Source organism: Delphinapterus leucas, chromosome 1, assembly GCF_059928025.1.
Source record: "Delphinapterus leucas isolate spDelLeu-1000000601 "Yukka" chromosome 1, BTC_Dleu_Yukka2, whole genome shotgun sequence".
In the NCBI taxonomy this organism is placed as follows: domain Eukaryota; kingdom Metazoa; phylum Chordata; class Mammalia; order Artiodactyla; family Monodontidae; genus Delphinapterus; species Delphinapterus leucas.
In genome coordinates this window covers 74,887,059-74,897,749 of record NC_143129.1, presented here as the reverse complement: position 1 = coordinate 74,897,749, position 10,691 = coordinate 74,887,059, and the positions used below count along the sequence as shown (strand labels likewise).

At 57.5% G+C, this 10,691-nt stretch overlaps 1 protein-coding gene across 1 annotated transcript; it reads right to left on the bottom strand.

The window, feature by feature from the left end:
- Positions 1–1,972: 1,972 nt before the first annotated feature.
- Positions 1,973–9,594, bottom strand: TAGLN2 (transgelin 2). Its single transcript, XM_022559468.3, has 5 exons — positions 9,464–9,594; positions 4,165–4,372; positions 3,516–3,690; positions 3,101–3,203; positions 1,973–2,794 (listed from the first exon to the last, which is right to left on the bottom strand). The coding sequence occupies exons 2-5, from the start codon at positions 4,342–4,344 to the stop codon at positions 2,653–2,655; spliced, it is 600 nt and encodes a 199-aa protein (XP_022415176.1). The 5' UTR covers positions 4,345–4,372; positions 9,464–9,594; the 3' UTR covers positions 1,973–2,652.
- Positions 9,595–10,691: the final 1,097 nt, after the last annotated feature.

Here is a 10,691-nt window from a genome sequence, read left to right as displayed (position 1 = left end):
TGCTGGTGGGTGGTGGATCCAGCCAGGAGGGAGGTGAGTCCCGTGGCTGAGCACCTCTCAAATCCAGTCCGGCTGGAGCAGCATAGGCTCAGCCAGCTCCCAGCCAGGATGACCTGGGTTCAAAACCCCTCTCTGCCCACTAAATCCTTATATGGCTTTGGGTGAGTTTCTTGTCCTGGGACCCAGTACGCTCATTTGGGAACAAAATGAGGGAAATAATACAGTCATATCCACCTTGTGGACTAACATGGGAATCTGCTGGGAGAAGACAGTGGTCCTCAGTCTTGGCTCTGTGGTGTGCCGGTCCCAGAAAGTCGTGAAGCCTGTGGCCCATAATTCATAGCTATAGTTAAATCAGAGAAGGGTGCAAATGGTTTTTTGTGGGGTTTTTTTTTTGTTGTTGTTTTTATAATGATTCAATCTTTGAGTACCCTCTGATGTTTTTTTGTTTGTTTGTTTTAATTTTTATTTATTTATTTATTTAGGCTGTGTTGGGTCTTCGTTTCTGTGCGAGGGCTTTCTCTAGTTGCGGCGAGCGGGAGCCACTCTTCATCGCGGTGCGCAGGCCTCTCACTGTCGCGGCCTCTCGTTGCGGAGCACAGACGCGCAGGCTCAGTAGTTGTGGCTCACGGGCCCAGTTGCTCCGTGGCATGTGGGATCCTCCCAGACCAGGGCTCGAACCCGTGTCCCCTGCAATGGCAGGCGGATTCTCAACCACTGTGCCACCAGGGAAGCCCGGTTTGTTTTTTTTTCAGTTCAAATATCAATGAATTCAATGTTGCGTCTGCAGTGACATCACTCTTCCTCACTGGCATTCCACGGAGGCTTCCTGAATGGGAGATAACGGGGTGGAGTGACAGCTAATCCCCGGGGAATTTGCAAACAGGCTGTACCCTATCTTATCTGTGCCACAGCCCAAGGGAGTACAGCAGGCAAGCAAATACCATCTCGCCCATGGCTGGGGCTCGGATAAGGTGGAGAGCCCCTGAGCTGACAGCTAATGTACAGCAGTGGCATGGGGCCTGGCACACAGTAGGTGCTTCTTGGCAGAGGGAACCACAGTGGGGTGGGTGAAAGGAGAATGGAAGCTCTCTTGTTATCCACCACTGCACAGTTTGTCACCCTCAGGCACAACGTGTGGCTTTCCCATCCTCGGGAAATAGAGACACACTGAAGTGGACATGGGGAGAGGGACAGTGGAGGCCAGGTTGGCTGATGCAGGTGGGAGCTGAAGTGGGGGACTGGCCCAGAGCCTCTAGGGAGACACAGGGTCTGATGGGAAGGCCGTGGGGTTGGAACTACATTCATGCCTGGGTCAGGGCTGGGAGCTCAGGACAACCTGACCCCAAAATTGATTATTGTGGTCCAGGGCCACCCGTCCAGAAGGAATGCTGCTAGGTTCTCACCAGCAAGCAGCTCACAAGTGCCTGGGATGATCAACAAGGCTTCCTGCCTCCAGCCACCACCACCAACTCCTTCTTGCTCACTCATCCCCCAGCTCGCCAGATCCTCACCACCGCAAGCCTACCCCTGGCCCCCAGACTGGTCTGGCCACCAGAGGCCACCTTGCATCAAGCCTGCCTGAGGGCCTCCCACCCAGACACCTGCCAGGACTCAGGGCTGTGTGGACGGACGGCCGGCCCCACCTTCCTGCAGTGGCTGAGAACTGTTCTGGCTGTGGGAAGGGCCCAGCCAGGAGCACCTGGGTAGGTGAGGGCCCCCCTCCCTGTGGAGCCTGCCCACATATGCTGTCATCATGGCTTCTAGCCCAAGGGCAGCTGCGAGGGCCTGTCCCATCTCAACCCCACCCCTAAACCAAGTGAGAAAAAGAATGGGAAGGAAATCGATGATGGGGAGATGTTTGTAACCTTTTATTTCAAAGCCCTCTTCCCTGGACCCAGTCACCGCCCTTCCCCCACATTCCTCCCTTCCCAACAGTGGACTCAGTGGCCCCAGACACAGCCAGAGTCCATCCAAAAAAAGACAGAGATTCTTTATTTAAACCAGCAAGCTCAGATTCCTCAAGCCCCAGCCCATGGTGGGCAGCCTTCCCTCCCCGGTCCCCTCACCCCCACCCGTTAGCCACAGAGAGGGGAATGGAAAATGAGAAGCCTGAAGGCCTCTGCCAGGGCAGGCTGCCTCAGAAGTGTGGTGAGCGCAGTCCAGCTGGGGCTGGGGGGCAGCCGCCACAGACCCCTCCCTATAAATTAAGTCCCTGCAGCCACAGCTGTGGGCGAGGCGTACTTGTGGGGAGAAGGCCATTAGGCAGCATCCCTGACTCCCAGCCAAGGAATGGATTAGGGCACAGGGCTCAGGGGAAGAGAGGCCAGAGAGAAAGAGAAGAGGTATGGTGGGGAGAGGGGGTGATGCCCCCCTAATTTTGGTCCCGGGGAAAAGAGGCCAGTTGGTCCAGTTTTGGTGGATTTAGAGAAGGGAATGTATTAGTAAGCACAGTGGGGAGGCCACCGTCAGGCACCCCCAGAGGAGACAGGCCAGGCCCCCACCCTGGCAGAGGGGAGCGTGAGAGCTCCAGGGGCTCTCAGGGAATGTCACTGCTAAAATATATATATACATATATACACATATATATATATATATATATATGTATATATTAACCATTCACGGCAGGCAGGGGCAGGGCTGTGGGTGGGATCAGAGGATCTGGCGCGGCATCCCGTAGCCGGTCATGCCTGCCTGGGACGCCCCGCGGTTGGTCCCCATCTGTAACCCAATCACATTCTTGCCCTCCTGCAGCTGGTCGTCTGAGAAGTTCCGAGGGTTCTCCTTGGATTTCCTGGGTGGAAAGGGAGCGTTGGTTAGGAGGAGGGTGGAGGCTGCCCCAGTAAATGTCCTCCATGGACACAGCACAGGCTTTCTTTGGCTTAAGTACTGATGCCAGCTCTGCCCTGGAGAGTCCTGAGCTCTCTGAAGCCACCCGGTCATCTCTCAAAAGGGACTGTCCCTTGCCACCCCGGGAGACTCATGAGGATTAAGTGAGACGAGGAATGTGAAAGTGCTTTGTAAAGGGCATTTCCTAGGGACAGGAGTGGGCAGGATCACCGCGCCGGCCCGGGGCCTGGGCTGCCCCAGCAGTACTCACTTGGGAAACCAGTTGGGATCTCCAGAGAAGAGCCCATTGTTCTGGGCTACCGCCAGCCCACCCAGGTTCATCAGTGTCCGCTGCACACAGGCCATGTTCTTTCCTGGGAAGGGGGAGGGGGTGTGTTGGCCTCAGTGGGTCTGGGGTCCTGCATGCCAGGCTTCCACCTCTATCACTGAGTCAGCAGGCCCAGCTTCCTAATTCTTTTACTCTTGGTCTCCCGACCCTTCTCCAACCCAACCCCCAATATGGCCAACTCCTCCATAAACATAAACACACACACACACACACACACACACACACACACACACCACTCTTTGTCCTCAGGTATCAGAAACCTGTCCCTTCTCCCTGGTGGACATGGCCCAGCCCAGCCTCTGGTCTTCTGGATGACAGTGCCCTGGCCCTGACCCACCTTCCCAGAGGTCCACAGTCTGGAAGATGTCAGTGGTGTTGATGCCGTAGCGCTCGGCTGCTTGCAGGAACTGGGAGATCTGCTCCATCTGCTTGAAGGCCATGGTGGAGGCCTGGATCTTCCTCACTGGGGCCTGCCCCTCGGGGTACAGCCCATTAATGAGCTCACACAGCACCTGGGTGAGGACAGTAGGTGTGCAGAAGTGAGGCCCTGCCTACCACAGATCAGAATGTACCATGCTCGGCGCTAGAGACAGTGAACCGCAGAGGCGCCTCTCCTACCTGAAGACAGCTCTGACTCTACCTGGAGCGAGCATCAGGCTCCTTCCTGCCCAGCCCCCTGCCTCTGGGCCCAGAGTGTAAACAGTGCTATTCCAGGATTACCAGCTACAGCACACCTCCCCCAGCTCTTCCCTTAGAGTTCCTCTTCCTTCTGTCACACATGGCTTCCACTGCAGGGAGGCACGTTCACCCTCCCACTTCCCTCGGCAGGAGGGAGGAAAGCAGGGGGCCTCTGCACGATGAAGATATCCCGGCCCAAGAAGAGCTGGGAGGGGGCTGCCCTCCATTCTTCAGCTGAGACAATCCCCGTTCCCTCAGATCCAGCCCTGCTCTCCTGGCACTTCTGGTCAGAGGCGCCCAGCTCTCACCGTGCCATCCTTGAGCCAGTTCTGGAAGTTCTCGCGCCCAGGCTGGGGCCGGCCCACATCCTTGCGGCACTGGGTGGTGATCCACTGGATCAGGATCTGCTCCAGGTGTGCATCGTATTGTTTCTCGATCTTCTGCTGTACCTCCCGGCTCAGGCCGTAGGAAGGTCCCCTGTTGGCCATCCCAAAGGGCGGTGGTGTCTGGGGGAAGCTGGGGAGAGGACACATCCAGGCCTGTGGTCAGCACTCTGCAGCCTGTGGGGTGGGGGATTCTGACACACACCATATCCCCAGGGTGGGCCCCGGAGGTGAGGAGGTGAGAACAGCCACCAAATGAGGGAAGTCTCACCTTAACCCCTGGACATGGGCTAGACTCTCAGTGCTCAGAACTCTAGGAGGTGTTAAGGCACCTCTGGGTTCTTCCACCCCTGTGACAGGTAGCCTGTCTACTCTACTGAGGCTTCCCATTAGATTTCATTTGAATGGTTCCACTGCTACAATGAAGTATAAAACCCGCTGGAATAGAAAATAGGGTAAATGAGGCCAGGATTGGGGGTTCAGCCCCTCATTTGGGGTGGTCAGCTTTAGCAAAGGCAAACTGGTCATTCTAACCCCAACCCTGCCTTTTCCAGTTCTGGGCAAGAGGATGATTTGGAAAGAATATGGAGTGGCTGGAGAAACCTATGTCAGGAGCTAGGGGACTGGACGGATCTACCCTTAATTAGCCACTGCGTTTTAATTGAACGCCCACTATTTGTGCTGGGGATTGTGGAAGACACAGAAGTCCTTGGTCCTAAAGTTGCCCACAGTGCCATCAGAGAGACAAAGTGAGCACCTATGAAAGGGCAAGAGTTGTACATGATGAATATTAAACTACACAGTCAGATCACATGTTATAGGAATTGAGAGAGGAGTATTGGCAGAAGAAGCCTGGAGGGCTTCCTGGAAGAGGCAGGTCTGAGTAGGTCCTTAACAGATTTCACCAGGCAAAGGGGCTTCCCATGAGAAAAGAGGTAATACCTAATTCTACTTTCCTTTCTAGAAGCAGTGGTAGGCAGAATAATGGCCCCCCAAAGGTGTCTATGTTCTAATTCCCAGAACCTGGGAATGTTACCTGATATGGCAAAAGGGATCTTACCGATGTGATTGAATTACAGATCTTGAGATAGGGAGAGTACCCTGGGTCTCCAGGGGGGCCCAATGTACTCACGACAAGGGTCCTTATGAGTGAAAGAGGAAGGCAGATGAGTCAGAGTGGGAGAAGTGAGAAGGAAGCCAAGGTTGGAGTGACGCAGGGTCACGAACCAAGCAATGCAGATGGCCTCCAGAAGCTGGGAAAGGTAAGGAATGGAATCTCCCCTAAGTCCCCTGGAAGGAATGCAAGCCCTGCCAACACCTTGATTTTAGCCAGTGAAACCTAGCTCTGCAAGATATTACAAGTGTGTTGCTTTAAGTCACTCAGTTTGTGATAATTTGTTACAGCAGGAATAGGGCACTAATCCAGGAGCCTTGGGTGGCATTTTTAGGGAAACCCGGGAAGAGAGGGAGGGATGGGGAAATACACAGCGGGGTTTCTTTAACTTAGTTGGAGGACCTCAGTTAGGAAGAACTGGGTGGTTTCCTGACCACTGGCCTAGGTTGACAGCACCTCACAGTGGGCAGTCTGTCCCCACCTGCCACCTCCCCGCCTAGGTCCCACACCCAGAGCCCTGTCCTGGGAATGCTACCCATGCCGAGTGGGAGCCAGGACCCCATTTCCTGCCCCCATCTCCTCCCCATGGGCTCTTCTTTCTGCTCTGAGATAGAGCTGGCTGACTGTACATAAAAGGGGATGCCCCAGGCCAGGCACCTCTGTTCAAGGAGAGGGAAGAGAAACACTGCCTCTCCCTACCTCTGGCCCCAGGCCAGGTCAGACTTAAGGGATGGAGTCACTCTGGCTCCCTGGGTCCCCCGCACAGCAGGCTGAGCCACCCCAACCCCTCCTCCCTGGGCCTCGGGGCAGGCCACAGGGACAGCAGCTGCCTCAAACGTCCTCCCACCTCTCAGCCCCAGCAGAGGTGGGGCTCGGGCCAGTCCCCTCCCCCGCACTGCAACATGGCTGCTCCTTCCGACTGCAGCCCATTGGGCTGCACATTTCCGGCAGCGATCCTCCCCATAACCAGTTATTGTTAAACCTCATTAAGACAACCCAGCCCCACTTCACCCAGCCCGGAAGCCCGGCCAGATAAATGTCAGTCTGGGCCTCGACCCGCACCACGAGCCAGCACACACTCAGCAGGGGGAGGGCAGGCCGGCCGAGTGGAGAGAGGGAGACAAGATTCTCTCCCCTCAGCCCAGCCCCAGCTGCCCAGCCGAGAGCCACTCGGTCCCCGTAAGCCTGTGACCCCTGACGCACAGGGCCACGGCTGGGAGGCTCAGAAGCAAGGAGAGGGGGGCCAGAGGCTGCTGCTACCAGTAAGCCCCCTTTTCCCAGCCCAATGTTCAGACCTCACTTCTGGGAGCAGCTTCACTGTGGTCACCTGGGCCTCAGGGCTGTGTCTCCATGGAGCCAAGTGGCCTGAGGCCCAGGGATCACTATGGCCCAGGGAAAGAAAGGACAGGAGAATGATTAACCCAGACACCAGGGTTAGGAGGGGAGCGCAGGACCGAAGAGTGACCCCTCCAGTGTCACTTACGGTATGGACGGGCGGGACAGACTCGGCCTCCCAGACCCACCTCTGGGTTTCCCTCCTAAACTCTGGTGCCTGGGCACATCTGGCAAGGTCACAGACTCCAGCTGCAGTGTCTCGGCTCCACTCTGGAGCCATTGCCCTAGATCCCGAGGTGCCAGAGCCGTAAAGCAGAGCTCTGGGAGGAGGCAGGCCAGACGGGCCCAGCCTGCCCACGGCTGCTCTCCCCACCCCCACGAGCAGGCACACGCTGAGGGGCTGCGGCCGCTGGAGCTGGAGTGGCCCACGCTAGTGACACTCAGGGGACATACCCTGGCTCTCCCTTAAAGGAGGGAAGGTAGCCAGTTGCCTACTGCAGTGGGGAAAGGCTGTGTGGGAGATGCCCAGAGCTGGGGGTCCGAAGGGAAAACAACAGCTGCACAGCTTGGGGAGTGGATTGGCAGTGAGTAACCTAAACCCCAGAGCTGCCTACAGCGGTGGGAACAGCCCTCACTCCCACCCACAAGGTTACAACAGTTGAGAAAGGGGGAGGGGCCACAAAAGGCACTCCAGCCCTCAGCCCCACCCAGGCCCTGGGCTGGAAGCTGACCTCACCGCACGGCCGACGCCAAAGAAAAAGCGGACATGGGGTGGGAGTAGGATTCCAGGGCTCCTGGCTGGGGTGTTGAACTGGAAAGACAAAGGGACTCTCCATTCATTGTGCAGAGAGGACACAGGGGAACCTCCCAATCCAGAATTGGCATTAAGACTATTCTGAAAAGGCAAAACAGGGATACTTGCCCCCAAAGTGAAGTGCCACAGGGAGCGGGGGTGATGGGAGACCTATGATTGAAGGGCCACCTTGGGGCAGCCCCCTTGGTATCAAGAGTCAGCAAGCAGAAGAGAAAGCTGAAGCTATACAAACAGGAAGCCACAAGGCTTGCGCGGGAGGAGGGGTATGGTGGGGGCCGTTGCCATGGCTTCTGTGTACCAAACACAGGAATGGGGCAGGGTGGGGGCACCAGGCAGAAACATCCACTCGGCGCAGGAGTGGCGGGGAGGCTCCGAGTGGGGGCGGAGCGGGGGCGGGGCGAGGGCGGGGAGCAGAAGTGGGATCCTTGGGAAAGGGGCCGCTTCACAGGTACAGACAGGTGCAAGGGATGCCTCAAGGAAGCAGCTGCGGAGGGTACGGAGGGCGTGTGGAGAAGGGAAATTACAAGTTTTGGGGTAGAGAAGTAGATTTAAGGAAATAGTTCAGGAGTAGAAGAAATGTCCTGGGAACAGAAGGTACATTCTGAGCTAGAGAGCCCCATAACTGAAAATCCTGGGTGGGAGAGGGGATGGGGGTGGGGAGAAGGGATTAGAGGCCAATCCCCGGAGAGCAAAAGAGGGACCCGGGCTGTGGAATGGGGGGGTGGGGTGGGGGGAGAACTGCACTTGGACAAAGACTTATTTGTTGATTCTGGAAGGGGAGGGCCCTGCCGGCCCCACCCTACCTTGGCCTCCTCGGCAGTCTTCCCTGTAGACTAGGAAGGAGAAACTGGGAGTGGGGTTAAAGACGGGGAGCTGTCCCTCTGTCGGGTGCTCTGGAGTCAGAAAACTAGGAGAGCCACAGGCCTCCTCCTACACCGGATCCCCACACCAGTCCATCCTCACTTCTACCCCACTTCTTTCTGCTCACAGATACCAAGGTGCCCCAGAACTTCACAGATACCGGCTCCAGGAGACTCCAGGAGGCCTGCAGAGGGAGGGGGGTGGGGGAGGGAGGTGGCAGTCCATTTCCGGTCCTGCCGCCCCCCCCTCGCCACACCCTGGGCCGTTACTGGGATGAATCACCCACCGCCCGCCGCTGGGGTGACGCAGTGGTCTGGGCAGCCCGCCCGACCGCCCGCCCGCGGCCACCACCGACTTTCCCAGCAGCAGGGGGCAAGGGGTGGGGGCATCGGCTCCCGTAGGGGCTGGAGGCCTGGAAAGCATCCATCCTCCCTCAACACCACCTCCTACAGGCAGGGCATGATGGGGCGCAGTCAGGGCTGCAGCCTCCCAGATGTTTCAGGTCGGGGGGACTCTCCTGGAGGCGACTGGAGCTTCAACTCCCCGCCCGAACCCGGGAAGGCGAGGCCATGCGGGACCCGCGCGCGGAGCCCCCTCGCCCCAACCCGCGACGCCGAATCCCCAGAAAAACGAGCTGCAGGAGAATGAACAGAAAGGTCGGCTTCGGGGACGCAGAGGGCAGGCAGCACCCACACGTGCTCCTGGAACTAGGAAGTGAAGTGTCGCTTCGGAAGCCCCGGCGGCGCCGAGCTGGCCAGGGTGGGCGCCGGGACCCTGTACGCTCCATCACTGGGGGCCGGCCAGCTAATCCCTGACGCCCCCCTTTCCCCACCCAGCGAAGACCCGGGGCTGGAGCCGGCGGGCGGGACGCAGTCCCCGAGTCCCTGATCCGGACGGACGGCCCCGTCTATGCACTCGCAACAGCGGTTGACCTCATTGCTCAACAATGCGGGGTCAGAGCCTGGGGACAGACCTGACAGCCCGGGGAGGGGCAAAGCAGTCAACGGACCCTTGCCTGCCAGCCCTTGATCACCAAGCTCACTGGAGCAAGTCGCAAGCTCTGGCTTCTAGCTTTCTAGAGACCCCTCCCTCCAGCTCACCGTTCACGCGGGCCGGAGAGTTGCTCACTCCAGGCGGGGTCTGCAGCGCGAGTGAAGCGCCAGGGCCGGGCCCGGCCGGAGGTTTTCAGCCTGCTCCCGCCTCGGACGGGGCGGACCAGGGGCGGGGCAAGGGCCAAGAGGGTTTAAAGGCGCCGCAGTCCAGAAGCTGAGGGCAGTGCTTAAAAGAGAGGGGCGGTGGAGAAGAACCTGAGTTAAAGGACCTGGAGGCAGTAGCCTCCACTCTTGAGAACCTCTACCCCTACCCCAGAGCCCTTAAACTTGTGCCCCAGTGGGAAACTTTCTGCCTAGGTTAGCTCAAGACTGTGGGCGTTTTTATACGGGAAGAAACCTCTTGGTTTAAAAAGGGTGGTTAAGTAAATGGAGGCACAGGGAGACGCTCACCGCCCCCACTCCACACACACACACACACAACTGTCTAGGGTGAGGCAGGACTGGGGCTAGCAGGCCAGGACAGCTCCTGGTCTTGGTGGTCTTGCTCCCCACCTTCTTCAAGCCCCAAACTAGCAGTGAGGTGATTCCGTGCCCAGGGCCCAAGAGGCATGATCAGCGTTGGGACCCAGGGTTCAGACTTGACTTCTTTTTTTTTTTAACAATTTTATTTTTTTATTTTATAATTTATTTATTTACTTGGGGGCTGTGTTAAGTCTTTGTTGTGGTGTGTGGTCTTCTCATTGTGGTGGCTTCTCTTGTGGAGCACAGGCTCTAGGTGTGTGGGCTTCAGTAGTTGTGGCACATGAGCTCGAGTAGTTGTCGTTCGCGGGCTCTAGAGCGCAGGTTCAGTAGTTGTGGTGCACGGGCTTAGTTGCTCCACGGCATGTGGGATCTTCCCGGACCAGGGCTCGAACCCGTATCCCCTGTATTGGCAGGCGGATTCTCAACCACTGTGCCACCAAGGAAGTCCCCAGACTTGACTTCTTTCCCCTTCATTTCCTCCTCTATGACCTGGCACCTCTTCTTAATCCTGGAGGGATCAAAAGAACCCTCAGTGGAGGAGGAGGCTGGCAGTTCTTCTGTCTCTGAGGGTGGAGGAGAGCCTCGTTTGGGGGTTGAAGGAGGGCTCCCTCCTCCCTGTTTTCAGGCTTCAGTTGAGCAGTCCCTCTGGAGTGTGGTCCCTGCTTACATACATCAGTGGAGTTCTTCACAGATGATAGAAGACCCAGTTGAGCCTGGTTTTCAAGCGCATCACCAACCAGTGCCGGACTTCCCT